Here is an 18,195-nt window from a genome sequence, read left to right as displayed (position 1 = left end):
CTTAAATTTCCCATCATAAGGACTTTCGCATCAGAAATAGACTGATTCTGTGAAAAAATACCATTAACTTAAAGAGATACCGGTTAACGATATTTTGGAGGGGCTACGCGAGATATACTATATGACAGAATTTAGTTAAAATAGACAACTATAGACAACAAGCGTTAAAAATGTTGAGTTAGGTTAATATAAATCTTAGAAGCAAAAAGAGGGAATAAAGTGAGTACACGAAAAATGTAAACAAGTCTCTAAAATGACGAAGAGCCTCTTGCGTTTTCTGTTTACTTTCACGCTTAAATTTTTTTAAGATCAAATTCTAGGCTCTCCATCTTCTTACAATAACAAATATGAGAAAAAATGCCGAATAAAGTACACGTAAAGCAACTTAACGGTACAGAGGTACACCCTCTCGACAATATAAACACTGTCTTGTATGATTGAGTAAGTAATAACATTATTATAGATTTCTTAACAGTGTACAAGCAGAAGAAGCGCTTCACGGCATTCGGGGGAAAATAAAACACGAAATATCGAAAAATATCTACCAATCAATTGGGTGGATATATAATATATACTACCGGTTATATATGTACGTACCACCATGACTTTCTAAATTGACAGCAAAGTCGCAAACCACTCAACTTAAGGGACAATTTTCAAAGGTCACAACACTTTTCTTCAATAAATGGGCTGCACTGGCAATGGTGAATGAATACCTCTTGAATTTACAATTGGTTCATCTTGCTGATTGTACTCACAAAATTTTTGGTGTTCTTGGTGGTCGTTGTGTTCCTGCATCTCGCTGCTAATCAATCTATAAAAGTAAGTAGAAAATTTGCTTGGAATAAAGCTTTTGAATAAGATTAATGGATAGTGCATAAATAGTGAAATATCTTGTAGTTTTTGCACAAAACCATAGCAGTGAAAAGTCATGTTCAAACGAAAAGTGTTTCATAACCTACAAAAGGGTACGGGTGCGTGTGTTTTCCTAGCTGTGATCTGTGCGGTTTGTAAGTGGGTATCTGACGGAGAAAATGGGGGGCAACATTTAATTTGGTTGCTCTCCTATTTCTTTCGTTGATTGGAGGGAAGATTGAAGAGTAATATCAAAAGAAGGTTTTGCGCATCGTGCTTGCCATGACTGGTCTACGTGCAATTCACTCGTCAAAATATTTACTATCCTCTGCGATGAATATTAGATGTGGCTAAATGAATTATATGTATTTTAGCAAGCGCTATATTATAATCATTTATAAACAATTACTTCGCCGGGCTTGTAAAATTTGAAATAATTGCTTTGATATAACGTTAACCGGCTAGCTAATATATATTTATGCAGCGTTAAAAGCGACAGTTGAAAGGTGGGGTGCTGCAGTTGCTGACACTCGCTGTTACGTAACAAGCTGTGAAAATATTCATACAGTTTTTCCACTTTTTTTTATCAATTATTTTCGATGTTACCCAAATAAGATAATTTATCGTTATGGGAGTGCATGTCGGCTTCTTTAAATAAGAAAATTCCGGAACGTGTGATACCAGTTCGCAAATAATGCGAATCATGTGAGAAAAATTTGCGTTTAGTTCAGCAGCTGTACATGCTCTCGTCTGATCCGCATTGTCGCATTATTAATTATATGCATATATATGTAGATACATTAAGTTAAATTTTTGCTCTAATTTGGCACTTTCTAGTAGCAGAGTTATATGTTATAAAATTATGGAAGATAACTAAGTCACACGAATATATGAAAGAACATAGAGCAGAGTAATTGATATTTATCCTTGGGCACTAAAGGCAGAAATCAATGAACATTAAACAAACAAAAAAATCGACACAGCTGATAAAGTGAAAGTGCGCAGGTGAATTATAGTTCATTGACTAATTTTATTCGGTGACGTCATCTAAATCGATATCACCACCCATAATCTCAATAATTAAAGGCTGATATGTAATTATCAGATTAAGTGTTAAACGTTTAGTTTGAAATAATAATCGTTACGCACTAAACCCATTTCCACTTTTTTTTTTTTTTTTAAATATATGTAATTTGATTAAATCCTTCTCTGCTTTATTTTCCTATTATTGGCTTACTTTCAAACATTCTTTGTTGTCAGAAACTACCCTTGTTCGCTTTGAAGAATGAATTACATAAATACCAAATAAAATATTATATTTACCACTACCGCGTGGTAAGAAATATTCTGTGCTCTACTTCAAACTGCTCGCCTTCAAACTGCCAACCGTTAGCTAGTACACCAAACGCTATTATCATCGCTGCTGTGTCTAGTTATTGAACATTCCTGCTAATGTCAGCGCCAGCATCGTCACTGTCCTTGTCACCTTCGTCCACTGATGTAATTCTTCAACCGAGCTCGAAAGTGCCGCCTCGAATACTAGCATATTTCTACTTCCAGCCAAGTTGGTTATGGAAAAACGGGGTCAGGGATAAGCGGATAATGCACTCAGCTGGACTTGAGGCAAGTGTGTAGCACAATTAACGAGTCTTAAAATGCTTGGTATCAGGTACATGCTTGTATATATGCACATACATACATATCTTTGGGCATGCATTCATATGTGTGGTGGCCCCGCTACTAGCAGCGTTTCCATGCAGCATAGAAATTCGTTACATCATCACAGGAAAAAAAAAATAAAAATATTATGTTTGCCTTGCCAGTACCGCTCATGTTATGTGTGCATATGTTTTATTAGCAGCAGAATTTCTTTGTTAAATTTTAGTTTTTCATGATTTTACGCTCTGTAGAATTTCTTTGGCTCTAATTTAACACATGACGTATCTTGCATGAAAGTATGTATGTATGGATGTGTATGAATGAGTGTGCGGATCGCGAAGTAGCCGGGCGGAATAGTATTTTTAATATTTTTCTGCACTACTGGCAAAAAGCAACTGCATAGCAGCTGATTTAACCGCTGACAACCGACTTCGTGGGTTATCTACAAGTGCGTGACACGTGATAGTGAGGATTCAGATAATATCGGGATAAAAACTTGTGTGTTAAACACAATTTTATTTAAGGATTACATATTAAGTTTTATAACTAAATATGTACTATAAACCATTTTTTTGACTCATCAAAAATGTATAAGCAAGCTTTTCTGATGCCATCCAGTTTATAAAAATATTGTCTACATTTTGCTTTTTTATACTATTAGAATATAACATTTTCAACGTTCAATCTATCAGTTTGTTATATATTATTTATTTATGCCAATATGAGTTATGCTTCTTATGCTAATGCACCTGAGAGGCTGAGTTTTCGTCTAACGATTTGGCGCGCTCAGAGAGCGTTCCTTCGTAGGTTTCGATGGAATTTGGTATGCAGCGGTATGCCGTAGCAGTTGAAACATTTAATGATCAATTTGTGTACAGATACTTTTGCCGGTTTTACTGTAACAGCATTCGTATTTTTAAAAAGAGATATACATGTGCACATATATACCAAAATGTGTTAGATGGCATCGACGCGTTCAATGAACTTCGTGCTTTACTTCATGTATTCTGTCTGTATTCTCTTCGCTGCGTGTGGCTACAATGAAAGTCATGGGATGAATTGGTTACACTCAAGTTTCTACTTCTACAAAATTTGAGAAACCGCTTTTCAAGATTTTTACTCATCTTTCTAATATCTTGTGCGAAACTGCGCTTGGCGATCACATAGTTTATATCAAAAATTATCTTAATATACTAGACGTAATGTAATGGTACCAATTTTTGTTGAAGCTAGGCCGGCAATACAGTTTTGGAGAACGAAGTCGCAGAATAGGAATAGAAGTCGCAGTTGTTGGACGGATATAAATCTGAATAGTTTCTTTCCTTTTTTGAGTTTTCTGCCTACCTTTCCAAACTATTTACTTTGTCGGTATGACTCGCTTCAATTGCTGTCGTTTTCCATTAAATCGATGAAAATTTGACAAATGAATTTTCTCAACACACAAAATTAAACTAAAAAGCATATGTGTATATATTTTATAATACAAATATTTTATAAAAAAATATAAGTGATCATCTTATATCTGTATTTGCTGTGTATTTGTATCCGTTTTCAAATATAGATGGCTCCTCCATCATACCCAGACCTTGGCAAACAAGCCCGCGATATCTTCAGCAAAGGATACCACTTTGGCCTCTGGAAGTTGGATTGCAAGACCAAGACCCCCTCTGGTATTGAATTCAACACAGCCGGCCATTCCAACCAGGAGTCTGGCAAAGTCTTTGGTTCTTTGGAGACTAAATACAAAGTTAAGGATTATGGCTTGAGCTTTACCGAGAAGTGGAACACAGACAACACTTTGTACTCTGAAGTGTCTGTCCAAGACAAGCTGCTGGAAGGCTTGAAATTGGCATTCGAAGCCACTTTCGCTCCCCAATCTGGGTGAGTACAATGTATAGCTGATTTAGTGTATAATGTATAAACATATATTGCTTATCTATTCCAAATTAATAATCTGTGTTCTTCTTAATTTTGCAGCAACAAAACTGGCAAGTTCAAGGCTGCCTACGGCCATGAAAATGTCAAGGTCGATTCAGACGTTAATGTTGATCTGAACGGTCCACTTATCAACGCTTCAGCTGTTTTGGGTTATGAGGGTTGGTTAGCCGGTTACAAGACCGCTTTCGATACCCAAAACAACTCTTTGAAAACCAATAACTTTGCCTTGGGCTATGCTGCCAAGGACTTTGTGCTCCACACAGCTGTGTAAGTAACAAAAATGGATATGCCTGAAAAATGTGTTTATTTATTTATTTTGTATCTTGATTTGCTTACAGCAACGATGGTCAAGAGTTTACTGGCTCAATTTTCCAGAAATGCACTCCCAAACTCGATGTTGCCGTCCAATTGTCATGGACGTCTGGTGGTAACAACACCTCGTTCGCCCTTGGTGGCAAATACCTAATCGATGATGACATCAGTGTTCGCGCGAAGGTGAACAACGCTAGCCAAGTTGGTTTGGGCTATCAACAGCGTGTACGTGACGGTATCACAGTCAGTCTATCTGCCTTGATCGATGGCAAGAACTTCAATGCCGGTGGCCACAAGATTGGTGTTGCTTTGGAGTTGGAAGCTTAAGTAAATATGTTATAACAACTTCAAGAGTAGTAAATAAGTCAGAGCATCGTCTTATTAAAAAGATACCAATTAAATTATAACTAAACCCCATCAACAAGAAATAAAAGAGACAAAAATGAATTATTTCATGGCCAGTAAAAACCAAGTTAGAACTGTTAATCTAAGTAAAAAGATTTGTGTTGAAGGAATAATTTTCACACACGTATCGCATATCGATAAACCATTTGCATTTCCAGTACTTTAAAACTAAGTCGTGCACAGCTACTTGCTCCTAAAAGATATCATTTGAACACTAATTAATTTTCAGTTGTCTACTAACAAACATGGTCCCCGCAATAAAGTTCATTGCTATGCAATTTTTGTGCATTTAAAGAATTCAAAACATTTTCATTGCATATGTCAATTTAATTTAAATATAATTTAACTAAGTAGAGTATAGATATGCAGCAGTTTGGCTTTGTTCATTCCCAGTCTGCAAAATTTATTTTTTTTTTTTGCAGCAGCAGCATAAAATATTCACGTAAATTTTTGAGGAATGCTGCTGAAGTGACAATCCTTGGCTGGCTTTAAGTCCGTAGCGTTCTGGTAACGTAGAATCAAGTGTTGGTAGTAATATGACAAAGGATTATTTAGTACCGTTACAAGTAGGCACTGGGATATTAAAGCGCTGGTCACATAACCTAACGAAATTAAGATGGGTTCAGGTGTATTCAAAAATGTGTAGAACTATGAGGATCATTGCTTTAGCAACGTATGTCTAGTCTGTCGGATAGCGCATGCGATAACGGGTTAAAATTTATATCTAGAAGAAACTACACTTTCTCTTTGCATAATTATTGTTGATATCAAAATGAGAACTAGTGAAATAAGCGGGGCTGAACTGCCAACTCTACAGCGTAAAAGATTTTGATTTTGCTTTTATTTTGGAATGTACGATAAAACAAATAAGGAAACAACGAATAAGTAGGAAGCTTTGACATTCATATCAAGGAAAAAAACTGATTAGCTTGTGCAGCCAAGTTACCTTAGCTTGAGTCAAGACGTCTGTGGGTGATAACAAAATTTGCATGCTTTCTTCCACACGAAACAAGTAGTAGCGGTAGAGCAAAAACGCAATTTGTTTCCCATAAGCAAAAATTTACAGTTTAGAGAAATCTAAACAATATTTGGCTACTTGGAGGCCAAATCACAACAAAATATTAAAATCAGCTGCTTTACTGTTACTACCTGTTCAGTGTGCTTCAATGTCAAAAATTTCAATCGGAAGTCTAAGCAAACAAACGAAGCAACAACAACAAAATTGATAAATTTGACACTCAAATCACCAAATCGTAAGAAAAATAAAAACAACCAGCTGGTCTATTGGTATCACTTTTTATAAATGCGCGTTGATAATACCTCTTTATTATTATGTAGAAAAAATATTCATGAAGGAATTATACCAGAGTACATCAGAAGGCCGTGCTTTTGTAATTGAATTTAGGAGAAAAAAAAGTACGTGACGTCTTTTGCGTACATTTCCTTGGTTGTTTACATATCTGATTTTACATATGTGATTTTTGCAGCTTGTGTATACATAGAGTGAAGTATGGTTGAGTTGTTGGTTTATGAAAAAGTTAATATAATATTTTCATTAGTCCGAGAAAGATATTCTGCGTTAAATTGACACAAACGCTTCGGAAATATTGGTCTTTCGGCAGTCGGTTCTTCCATGACAGTCAGCTGTACGTTATCGAAGCGACCTGGATATATGTTTGCACTTAACTAAAATTTACGGGGAATATATTACGCTGTTATAAGAAAAAAAAAATTAACAAAAAGTGTTTTAAGAAATATTCCTATATATTTTTTAAAGTTTTTCGCTGAATCTTCATTTTTTTTTTTTTTAATTATAGAGTATGTCTCAGTATATTTATAAAACCACATGCACTTTTATTATCATTTTAATAACATATTTGGTTTTTTTAATGGACTAATTTCGGTATATTGTTAAATTTCGGAATTGAAACATAAGCAGTAAACATGTAAGTATAGATTAGGCCGAACTTTGACACATTGAAAATTCATCGCCTATTGCAACCCTGCTTTTGTTGAATAGAATATCAAACTTGGCAGCACTTTTGCAAACCATATTTTGACATTTGCATTCATTTGAAAATCTAACTGCTTGAAACGGAAAAGCGCGAAAAGTACTTATTTTGTTTGCCCAGTTTTAATTATAGCCTACGTGAAATAATAAAGTAAAACTGTAAAATGAATAAATTGCAAAAGAAACCACCAAACCGAACTGACTTAGTTAAAATGATAAAAGAAGTGCCTGAGGAATACCAGCAACATATACAAGCAATGTCGCTCAAAATGATGCAGCACCCCGCTTATGGACACCCGTAAGTCAATCGTAAATGAAAGCATCTTGTGAAATAGTTCAAACGAAATCTTCATTAAACAGTTACGAATGGAGTACACGAGATTTTGAGATGGGCGCCCCACTAGGGCGAGGTAAATTCGGACGCGTGTACTTAGCGCGCGAACGCACCTCCAATTTTATAGTTGCCATGAAAATAATGTTTAAAGCTGAACTAGAAAAGGGTAATGTACAGCGGCAAGTTTTAAGGGAGATTGAAATACAAACGCGTCTCAAGTGAGTAAATAAAAGTGCAATTAAATAAGAATTTCTAAATACATACTAATAAATTTGGATTTCACATGCAGACATCCAAATATTTTGCGATTACTTACTTGGTTTCATGATGAGAGTCGCATTTATCTTGCACTGGAAATTGCTTCAGAAGGGGAATTGTATAAGCATTTGCGGAATTCACCACATCGTCGGTTTGAGGAGACCCGCGCTGCAAAATATACCTACCAAGTGGCCGATGCGCTTGAATATTGTCATTTGAATAATGTTATACATCGCGATTTGAAACCAGAAAATATACTACTGACGTCCTCCGATGATGTTAAATTAGCTGATTTTGGTTGGTCAGCACACACCCTATCCAACAAGTGAGTTTTTCTGCTGTGACATCCATTGCTAAATTTATAACTAAATAATTTTATTATCATTAGACGTAAAACTCTATGCGGCACACTGGATTATTTGCCACCAGAAATGGTAGATGGTCATATATATGACCATTCTGTCGATCAATGGTGCTTAGGTATTTTATGTTATGAGTTTTTAGTGGGTTGTGCGCCCTTTGAGTCAGTTGACAATGAGAAGACTTACGAAAAAATTAGGCGTCTGGAAGTGTATTATCCACCCCACTTGAGTGCTGGAGCTAAGGATGTTATTTCTAAGGTATTTATTTAATTTTTATGATCAATTCATATATTTTTTTTAATGTTTAACAAACATGCAGTTGCTTCGCAAATCGAATAATGGTCGTATAACTTTGGTGGAGGTAATGAAACACCCTTGGGTCAAGGAGAATATGGCAAAACGGAACGCATATATAGCAGAGAAATTAAAGCAGGAAACGGCCTTAGAATAATGCACGTTTTGCATTTGCATAAAGAATTTAAATGTATTACAATTTTATTTCAATATTTATAAATAATAATAATAAATAAATAAATTTAATAATAATATATAATCGCACAAATTAAGGATTTGGAACCGGGTCACGGTTAATGTTACCGAATTGTTTTAAATCATAATTTCAGCATTGTATTTTTACCTTGATAGTTTTCACATTGACATTTCGGAGCGGATTTCATACAATGACGGATTGCTGTTGTTGTTTTAACGTTTTACAAAGCTCTTCTAAACGCAATCCAGTAATCGGTCGTCGTTGTCAATCTCATCTAACGGCAGATCTAGCAAACAAGCTGTTTGAATGTCTTATAGGCTGTCTGTATACTGGGAGATTCAGCGGTTGCCGAGTATACTCTTGGATCTCGTCAATCAAGTTCTGCAGATACCTCCTGACGTACCTATAAGGAGGCTCAGCCTTCAAAAAGTGACTACTTGCGCAGTTCCAGTAACACCCCAACAGGAACTGCTTGCTGATTATGAATGCAGATTTGTCTAGCTTAAATTTGAGAACTATGATCAACGACAAGGCAAATTAATTCAAGATGCCACTTGAGCAGACGATTTTGCGATAGTGTGCTTCTTTGTTGCTACTTTGTTTATGTTTTTTTTACAATAATGAAATGCATGTAAATGTTGGTATTGCTCAAGTGCTATCACCTTTATGAGATTCGCCATGGACCAAATGGTTTCTACCAAGGCGAATCTGTTAAAGGTGCACTTTTTGTTTCATTAGTCTGTTTAGTATAAATCTCACAATATTACCAAGCCATTCACTGAATTTTCACAAACATGTAATTTCTCCTCCTTTTGTTTCTATGTTTCACACGTTATACTTATTAAAATCGCGAAAAAAAGTAACTGGGAGAACACCTTCTTCAGTATTTAATTCGTCTTCATATCCACGGTATACATAATATTAAAGATAGTGTCTTCCGAAGGCACTAATTTATTTTTCTCGATTTCGACAACCGGTTGACGTCAAAACAAAAGAATGGAAGAAACATTACTTGGCTGTAAATATTTGATGAATGGCTTTTTTATTATTGTAATTTCAAGATTTGTGAACTAAATTAAACAATAAAAAAAAGCATCCAATAATTTTTCATTTCTTTTTAATTCTTCTTCGCCTTTCAAAAGCGAAAGCAATCCTCCGACGATTTAGTTTGCAGTCGCACCAACCATAGATCATAGCATAGATAACGCACCAACCCACATACTGCTCAATCTGATAAAATATTTGGTCATCCAAAAAGTCTGAATTTCGCGGAGGCGCTTAAGCCATTTAGCCCGCACGTTAACCCTCGTAAAACACTAAATATTTTTTGACGTGATAACGTCTTATAATTCGATTTAGCCGGCTGCACGCACGAAAAAATGTGTCGTTACCTTGCTCATTAGTGTTACCTTGCTTATTTGTCGTTACCTTGCTCATTTGCCGTTACCTTGCTCATTGCCGTTACCTTGAATGAACTGCAAGCGAAAGCGCGGAACGAACGACAAAGCAAACAAAGCAAACGAACGGCAACGTTCGACATCTTGCTCTCTCCTACTTAAGTGAGCGTATATATGCATGTATATGCGTATATGTACATATATAAATTCACGTATTTGTATTTGCATGTGCCTTCTTATTGATTATTATTAATTTGATTTACTTGAAGAATTTAAAATAAAACCAAGTTTGTTAATAGTACCTGTTGTTTTAATGTTATTATTATTATTATATATGAAGGAAAAAATGTATGGTAATATTTACCATATACCTTATAAGATATGTTGTATACTAATATATGTATATAAACATGCATGTACATATACACTTTCGCGCAATTTTCAAAAAGAACAAATTTATATGTAAAGATGCATACAAGTCATATGGACATATCAAATATACGAATCTATTCCGTACGCAAGCAAATGTAAGCTAATGTGCTTGAACTGCAAGCGAGAGCGCTGAACGAACGACAAAGAGCACAATCGGCCCCCGCGTTCGGCAACGTTCGACATCTGGCTCTGTCCTACTTGAGTGAGCATATATATGTATGTATATGCGCATATGTAGATATATAAATTCACATACTTGTATTTGCATATGCCTTCTTCCTGTGTGCATGGTAATGAACCATTTCTCTGTTGAGAATAGAACGATGATAGAAAAAGTAGGAAATGAAAGGGAGTGTTTCGAGTGTAAAGTGTCTTGAAGAAGGCAAATCGATGATGGTGCCTCTTAGTGTTGTTGACTTATTAACGTCTGATGCACAATCGAAATTGAAGATATCTTTCATGAATTTGATAAATGTTTCGTAATTTTTCACGTTTGTGTAAATGTAACTTGACCTATTCCATTGCAATTCCATTTACCTCCTCCTCTATATCCATGCAAAATATCTATCAAACAAATAAAATTAAAATTTTGTTTTGAAAATTGCAACCATTCCATCAATATTTTCTTATGACGTTGTCACGTTAAACTATCGTCAGTAAACCGACTTTTCAGACAACCTCTTTTTGTTCGTTTCCACGACAGTCGGTTCTATGTAACCGGAACGACCTGGTTATACATCCGGCCAAGGACTGTCACTTCAGCAGCTTTCCCCGTATATGTATGGGGAATGTGTATGCTGCTACAACAACAACTAAATATTTTTTATTGAACGTACCTAGAATTCTAAGCGCTTGTAGGACTTCAATATTGTTCGCAGTACCGTTAATAAAAATTGAACGTGTAGCGCACACTCGCTATCCATTAATTTGCTATATATCAGGACTGAGTGAAATAAAAACAAAATATCACACACTACCAGCAAATAATTAGGATTTAATTTAGTTTTGTATATTTTGCGACCAAAATAATGGAGGATAATATTGAAATTGAATATCTACTTTAGGGCCGGTCGAATCGGTACTAATAGTTTACTCACAGTATCACAATCTTCTAAACAACTTGTAAATACTGTCAATAAATATTGAGCATGTCGCATACACTCCTGTTTCATCAATATTTTAAAAAGCCATCAATATGAATCGCGATTTAAATATCACAATAAATATTGAACGTCTGACATCGCCTTATATTTTGAATTTTTTTCAGTGGCAACTCATATCTTTGAATATTTCACTGCAGCCAACTTAATGCACGAGGGAACTTCGGCTCATAATTACAGTTCAGTGACAACGTTTCGTCATTCTTTTGAGAATAAAGGCAACTGATTTTGGTTATCAAGTGAAAAATAGTTTATTAATATGTATAATATATCTTTAAGCAGAAAATTGTTTTAAATATATAAGGACAATTTAGATTGTTATATTTTTTCCGTGGAAGAGTCTAGGTTTGGTGCTAGAAGTCATTTGACAAAAAAGCCTTACTTGGTCGCGCCTACATTCGGGTATGCACAAAATGGCGGACATTAGAAATTTTTTACTTGCATATGTGTGCTTTTTGTATGGGTGAAATATATGGTTGTCATTTTCATAAATTTCAGATAAAAATAATATTCTGATCCGGTTTTTCTACGAAAGGTAAGTTTTGTAAAACATAGAGAGCTTAAGGAGGGGATTCTTTAACGACAGGGGCAATTGTGAGAGTTCCTGCATTGCGGACCCTCTGAAAGAATACCCTTATTTTTGCGTCCGAAATATGTCTGACGCCTTAGCTGCGCCCCTCATACCACAACTGCAAGAAATGCAGCAGCAACAACATAATGGCCCTAGTGCCGCCTCCTCCTCCGCCGCTCAACAATGGTACTCCAATCCTTGGTATGCCAATCAACAGTACCAACAGCAGTATAGCCAATACTATCAATACTATATGCGTTATGGCTTACAACAACAACAGCATCAAAACAATGCTCCACCCGGATTTAGCAACTCTGTTATACCACCAACTGATAAAAATCTGCCACCATTACCATCCGGACCACCACCACCTCCACCAATGTCACCTGGTGGTAACAACAATCAAATGCAAGGTAATCAAAAAGGTTTTGGAGGCATAAGGTTTAACTTAAACCAGCAGAAGCGTTTAGCAAATGCTCCAAATCCACTACAAAATTCATCTTCTGCCATAAATACACCCATTTTTCAAAATAATGTAAATAGCAACGGAATTAATGGCATGGGTACGAATAATGCAAACAATAGTGGTAAAAAGAAACGTAAGCGTAATAAGAAACAGAGCCCACTACAACAACAGCAGCAGGCTGCTTTTGATGCGCACTTTGAAAATTTAAATACAAGCCAACAATTAAATGGTAGTTTTATTAACACATCCTTGCCTCCACCTACGATTGTTCCTCCGATAACTGCCGATTTATCCAAACCACCACCACCGATTGTACCATTTGGTAGTTTGAACGGTGTAGGTGTAGCAGACACGCAGAACAAGCAAAAGCAGATGGTTAATAGCGTTACAAATCAAACAACTTCTGTAGAGTCACCTAAAAAAACCAATATGTTTAATAATCCAAATGATGCTTGGCCAGAGTCATTGAATAATTATGTGGCGCGTTGTTATGCTAAATGTGCTACTGATTTGGATAAGGATCAAATTGACATTTGTCTGAAAGGAAAGATTATGGCAGCTGCCAATCGCAATGAACTTTGGACTCGCGATTGGGACAATGAGCCTATACCGAGTGTACATAGCGAGCGAAACAATATACAAATGCAGTTATATAATCAGCAACAAAAACAGCATCAATCTCAACAACAAAATAACGGCGCGCAGAAATACAAGCAGCAACAAAATCAAATTAACCACCAAAATACGCCACAAAATAATATTAAGGGTTTGTCGCGTAGTTTGAACGCGCGGTTAGGTCAACGAAATTCGTTCGGAAACACCCAAAAGGCATCTAAAGACTCTAGAAGCCGCTCGCGGTAAGCCCAATCGACCTATTTACTTTTTCCGTACATTAATCATTCAACCTTATTTTCAGTTCACCACAATCAAATAAATACCATAAACGCAGCACACGATCACGCTCGCACTCGCGGTCGCGTAGCCCGTCATTGAGTCCGCGTCGCAAGATACGTCGTAATTCTAGTTCGGATTCGTCGGAAAATCGGTCGCCGGAAAATTTTATACCATTTAACTCGTCCGGTAAGAAACAACAAAAGGTTAATAGTTCTAAGAAAGGCAAACACGTGAAGAGCGTTAACGGTTCCACAAATTCAAAATCTAAAGCACCCTTTTATTCATCTTCAATTGGCGGTGCGGTAGATGACGATACAGCACGTTTGCAACAACGTGCAGCACGTTTTTCGCAGGGATCATCAACTAAAAAATCGGTCGTCGCAGTAGCAAGTTCTCCTTTTGGGCATGCGAAGCCATCGAAACAAAAAAAATTCGGTAGTAGTTCGGGCGGGCGTTTGTATGTAGATGTGGAAACTACGGGCGTTTTTGATACAGGGTTAGATTTGTTCGATTTGCATATTGTAGGCACATGTAGGGATTTGGAAAAGTCTTTCCTCCGCTTGACCAAAGCGCCATTGCCATCGGAAGTGCGGCCCATTGAGGTGTTAACGCATTCGTTACAAAATGTTAAACAAAAGTGGAGGGACAACCAGGATTACCATTATGCTTGTGATCAGCTCAAGTCTATACGTCAGGACTTGACGGTAAGAGTGCCGCTGAAAGTAACATGGCTAATTCGTTTTGATATATTTTTTTTAATTCCATAGGTCCAAGGTATTCGGGATAAATTTACCATAGAGGTATATGAAACGCACGCTCGCATTGCTATGGAAAAGGGAGATCATGAAGAGTTCAATCAATGTCAGACACAACTAAAGATGCTTTACACGGAAGTTGGGGCGAGTGCAAACACCCTGGAATTTACAGCATATCGTATACTTTACTATATCTTCACAAAGAATACCTTGGGTAAGATTAACAAGTAAATTTAGTACGAAACATTCTTAATAATTATGCATCATTAGACACAACGACTGTTTTGCGGTCAATCAAACAAGCCCAACGTGAAGATCCAGCTATTGCGTATGCGCTCGCTTTCCGTTCAGCATGGGCACAGGGTAATTACTGTAAGTTATTCCAACTCTATAAGGCGGCACCACTGATGGCGGGACATTTGATTGATTGGTTTATCGAAAGAGAGCGCAAGAACGCATTACGCACTATCATCAAAGCGTACGTACACATTTAGGAAAAATTAAATAATATCGAATTTAATTGACTTAATTTTGACAACTTAATATTTATTTCAGTTATCGACCTGCAATTAGCATTGAATACGTTACAAATCTACTGGCTTTTGAAAACCAAGAGAAGTGTAAAGAGTGGTTAACTGCCTTCAGCCTGCCAATGATTGGTGCCAAGGGTGACCAGATTGATTGCAAAGTAGCGGCAACGATCACTATTTAATTGAAAAGCTGTAAAATCCTAAAATAGGATGTGAAAGATATCCGTAAAAAGTGTGACTGCTTGTGCGTAGAGGGCATGTTTGTGTGTTGACAAATTCCATAATTATATGTTTAAGTTTGTAAGTGCGCGAACGGATCACTCCGGGCAGTACATTTGACCAACAATCTCAACACGATATAGTGCGACGCCGCCAAACATACGCTCTCTGCGATAAAGCCATCAATCTGAACGTACAACAATAACTTAAAAACTAGCAAAAAAAGTCAGCGTTTAAAGTGCAAAAACACCTCTTTGGGTTCACTTCATCAGCCATAAGTAAATATTTGAGCCTTTAGGTGTTTCATATCTTTTACGCGTTATGAACACTCAAAAACATTTTAAATAAGCAGTGATTAACTTAATCAACGGAAGTTATGGGGTGGATAAATTGTGTAAAATATTAAGGGATTTTTTTTTAACTTTCTAAAGATACTTAAAGGAAGTTGTTTGGACTAAATCGCAAATGCTGTGAATTAAGTGCAAATAATTTAACAATTCGGGTAAGAACAATTTTACGTATTTGCGCTAAAATATAACGGATACAAAAAGTTGAAAATATGCGTTAAAAGAAATCGGTTCATACGACAAAGATCGCAGCGCAAAACAGGACTTGGTTAAAATTAAATGTCAAAGCTGACAAGGTCATGGAACAGATCAGAAGCACACTTATTGGCGTAGCGGCGAAAACTTACAGCGAACAAAGTGCTAAACAAAATGTTGCTAAGGCGACAAAAAAATTATAAAAATGACCAATAGAGCAGAATCTAATATAAAGATATAACCACTGCTACAACGGTATATAGACTTTGATACTATGTTGTGTTGCTGTGCACCGCTCTAGAAATGAATATATTCAACTTGTGTGATTTGTTCCAACTCCAAAACCTATTCCTTGAAAGGTTTCATTTAAAGAATTTTTATTTTAATCTGAAAACTATTATTTTTTAGTTATATCATTGAAACGAGGCTTAGTTAAATATTATTTCTTGATTCTGTGTATTACTGATAGCCTGTTATTTATACATATATATCTTCTTGGATAGTTAGCTAGATGTTCAATCTTTGAAGTCCGTCAGCACAGTTGTTGTGCTGATGCTGTGATGATGCCTATAATACGGGCGCTTTAAGAATATTCGTGTTTCCTCAGAAAATATGTAGTACAAAAGCAAGATTTTAAAGTAGGCCTCAAAGTTTATTTCGCCTAAAAACTATATACTAAATGTTTTTGTATTAATCAACGAATTTTTTGTAAACTGTTGCAAGATATTTTTGAATGTTAATTTTTCTAATGTTTTTGTCTCTTCTACTGAAATCGGTGAAATTTTATGAGCGTTAACAAAAATCAACTAGCGGCGAAAATGGTGCGCATTGAAAGATGATAAAAATAAGTTGAAGGCGTGCTGGTTAAAGACCCTGTTATCCACAACTTCAGCCAATACACTTAAAACAATGACTGCTGTAGAAGCTTGGCTGTACGACAAGGAAAGTACTCAACATCATCGATAAGCAAACTATACTACGTAGCAGTACGCACGACAGTCGGTTCTACGTTACCGGAACGACCCGGATTTATATCCGGCCAAGGGCTGTCACTTCATCAGCATTCCCCATATATAATATGTATGGGGAATGATTATGCTGCTACAGCAACAACAGCGTAGCAGCACGAACACTACTTCGTTAAATCCAGCTGATCATCACTAAAAAGCCACTTACAAAGCCGCGCACCGTTTAGAGAACTACAAAAAATGTATATTATATTATATATTTTTGCGCAAGCATGCAGGTGCTCGATACCCGATACCCGATAATGACCCTCATATTGCCACATTTTTAATCTAAGCTCGTCGTACTAATCAATTATTCTATTAATTTTAATTAATTATATTTAAGTATATAAGAAATTTTTATAGGCTTTAGTTTTAAGTATTTATACATAAACTATATAATACTTGTTACTGATTTCTGATTGTTTTTTGGCGTTTGAAAGCAGCCGGCTAAAGAACAGAGAATGCTTCCGTTACATTCGTTTGCTCCACACGCGATGTATGCGCGTCTACGTGAACGTTCAATAAAGCAGCCGAAAAATTCTTTAACTTTTGTGTTTCATTTGCAATTACACATTTGAAAAAAATCATGATAATTCTGTAGAGGCATTCCTCTTCGGTATGCGATAATAGGTATGTTTATGAAGCAATTAATTTCTAACAATAACCAACTTGCAAAGTGGGGGAGAGTGAGAGAGCAAAATGACATTTCATTTTGAGGGGAAGTTGCAAGTTTTTACTGGATAAATTATTACTTGTAAGAATTTGAAAGTGAGAAAAAGAGCTGGTCGCAAAGTAAAAATAAACACGAATTGAGTCCAAGTTCTAAATTTCATAAAAATTGGGATAAGATTGGAGAAAGTAAGTAAATACATTTTACAAAATTTATAAAGTTTGTTTGAAGTCGTATATTAAAAGGAATCCGTCAATAGTATAGAGGTATGTAGTTCTCCAGCCTCCAGTCACCGTTGCTGCAGTTTCCGAAACAAATCGAAAATATTGAAAGTATCTTCAGTATTTTATGCTTCTACTTCTTTGTTATTAACTAATTTGGCAATACAGTGCACTCGCGATAACTCGAACTAATTAAAACAGGCGCTGTTCGATTTATCGAATTTGTTCGACTTATCAATTGAGTGTGCTATGTTAAAAAAACAGTCATCGATATCGATTTTTCGATCGATTGTTGAAAATGGAAGCCAGTAGAAAATTTCTGTAGTATAGTTTCGTTATACGAATTACATTTTGGTCCATTGGCTGGATCAATGGTGTCACATTCGGCGGCATAAACATAGTTAAAATTAAACCATCCTCGGACTTTAATTCGATTTCGTTGGGATGTGATGGGGCATTATCAATTAGAAGAAGAGCCTTCTCAGGTAGTCCCCCATCTTTCAAATATTTTCTTACCTAAATATTAAAGTCATTTAACTTGGTTAAAAAAATTGTTTTAATGAATCTGGATTTTACCTGCGGCACGAACGAATTATGAAACCAGTCTTTGAAAATCGCCGAAGTCATCCAGGCTGATTTGGAATTTTTGTACTCCACCGGACAGTTAAAATTTTTGAAAACACGAGGATTTCTTGCTTTGTCAA

General features: G+C 36.0%; 3 protein-coding genes across 3 annotated transcripts; all 3 read left to right on the top strand.

Moving 5' to 3' along the window:
• The first annotated feature begins 711 nt into the window (after positions 1-711).
• On the top strand, positions 712-5,236 carry LOC128863717 (voltage-dependent anion-selective channel-like). The gene is made up of 4 exons (XM_054103023.1): positions 712-822; positions 4,076-4,395; positions 4,492-4,719; positions 4,791-5,236. Exons 2-4 carry the CDS (start codon positions 4,076-4,078, stop codon positions 5,089-5,091), a joined length of 849 nt encoding a protein of 282 aa, XP_053958998.1. The 5' UTR covers positions 712-822; the 3' UTR covers positions 5,092-5,236.
• Positions 5,237-7,229: 1,993 nt separating this feature from the next.
• LOC128863145 (aurora kinase B) lies at positions 7,230-8,687 on the top strand. The gene is made up of 5 exons (XM_054102117.1): positions 7,230-7,478; positions 7,541-7,732; positions 7,804-8,097; positions 8,161-8,392; positions 8,454-8,687. Exons 1-5 carry the CDS (start codon positions 7,345-7,347, stop codon positions 8,583-8,585), a joined length of 984 nt encoding a protein of 327 aa, XP_053958092.1. The 5' UTR covers positions 7,230-7,344; the 3' UTR covers positions 8,586-8,687.
• Positions 8,688-11,784: 3,097 nt separating this feature from the next.
• Positions 11,785-17,146, top strand: LOC128862986 (leukocyte receptor cluster member 8 homolog). The gene is made up of 6 exons (XM_054101850.1): positions 11,785-12,015; positions 12,112-13,507; positions 13,567-14,248; positions 14,312-14,513; positions 14,570-14,777; positions 14,855-17,146. The coding sequence occupies exons 2-6, from the start codon at positions 12,267-12,269 to the stop codon at positions 15,009-15,011; spliced, it is 2,490 nt and encodes an 829-aa protein (XP_053957825.1). The 5' UTR covers positions 11,785-12,015; positions 12,112-12,266; the 3' UTR covers positions 15,012-17,146.
• The last annotated feature ends 1,049 nt before the right edge of the window (positions 17,147-18,195 follow it).

Source organism: Anastrepha ludens, chromosome 5 (assembly GCF_028408465.1).
Source record: "Anastrepha ludens isolate Willacy chromosome 5, idAnaLude1.1, whole genome shotgun sequence".
In the NCBI taxonomy this organism is placed as follows: Eukaryota; Metazoa; Arthropoda; class Insecta; order Diptera; family Tephritidae; genus Anastrepha; species Anastrepha ludens.
The sequence above is the reverse complement of the archived record's forward strand: the minus strand, read 5'-3'. Positions and strand labels throughout refer to the sequence as shown.

Bases quoted from the DNA above. Each gene is read 5' to 3' on its own strand.
- LOC128863145 (XM_054102117.1), top strand. From the start codon at position 7,345: ATGAATAAATTGCAAAAGAAACCACCAAACCGAACTGACTTAGTTAAA. The intron at 7,733-7,803 runs GTGAGTAAATAA...TTTCACATGCAG, and splicing joins GAAATACAAACGCGTCTCAA to ACATCCAAATATTTTGCGAT. The intron at 8,098-8,160 runs GTGAGTTTTTCT...TATTATCATTAG, and splicing joins GCACACACCCTATCCAACAA to ACGTAAAACTCTATGCGGCA.
- LOC128862986 (XM_054101850.1), top strand. From the start codon at position 12,267: ATGTCTGACGCCTTAGCTGCGCCCCTCATACCACAACTGCAAGAAATG. The intron at 13,508-13,566 runs GTAAGCCCAATC...CCTTATTTTCAG, and splicing joins GACTCTAGAAGCCGCTCGCG to TTCACCACAATCAAATAAAT. The intron at 14,514-14,569 runs GTAAGATTAACA...ATGCATCATTAG, and splicing joins CTTCACAAAGAATACCTTGG to ACACAACGACTGTTTTGCGG.
- LOC128863717 (XM_054103023.1), top strand. From the start codon at position 4,076: ATGGCTCCTCCATCATACCCAGACCTTGGCAAACAAGCCCGCGATATC. The intron at 4,396-4,491 runs GTGAGTACAATG...TTAATTTTGCAG, and splicing joins ACTTTCGCTCCCCAATCTGG to CAACAAAACTGGCAAGTTCA. The intron at 4,720-4,790 runs GTAAGTAACAAA...ATTTGCTTACAG, and splicing joins TTTGTGCTCCACACAGCTGT to CAACGATGGTCAAGAGTTTA.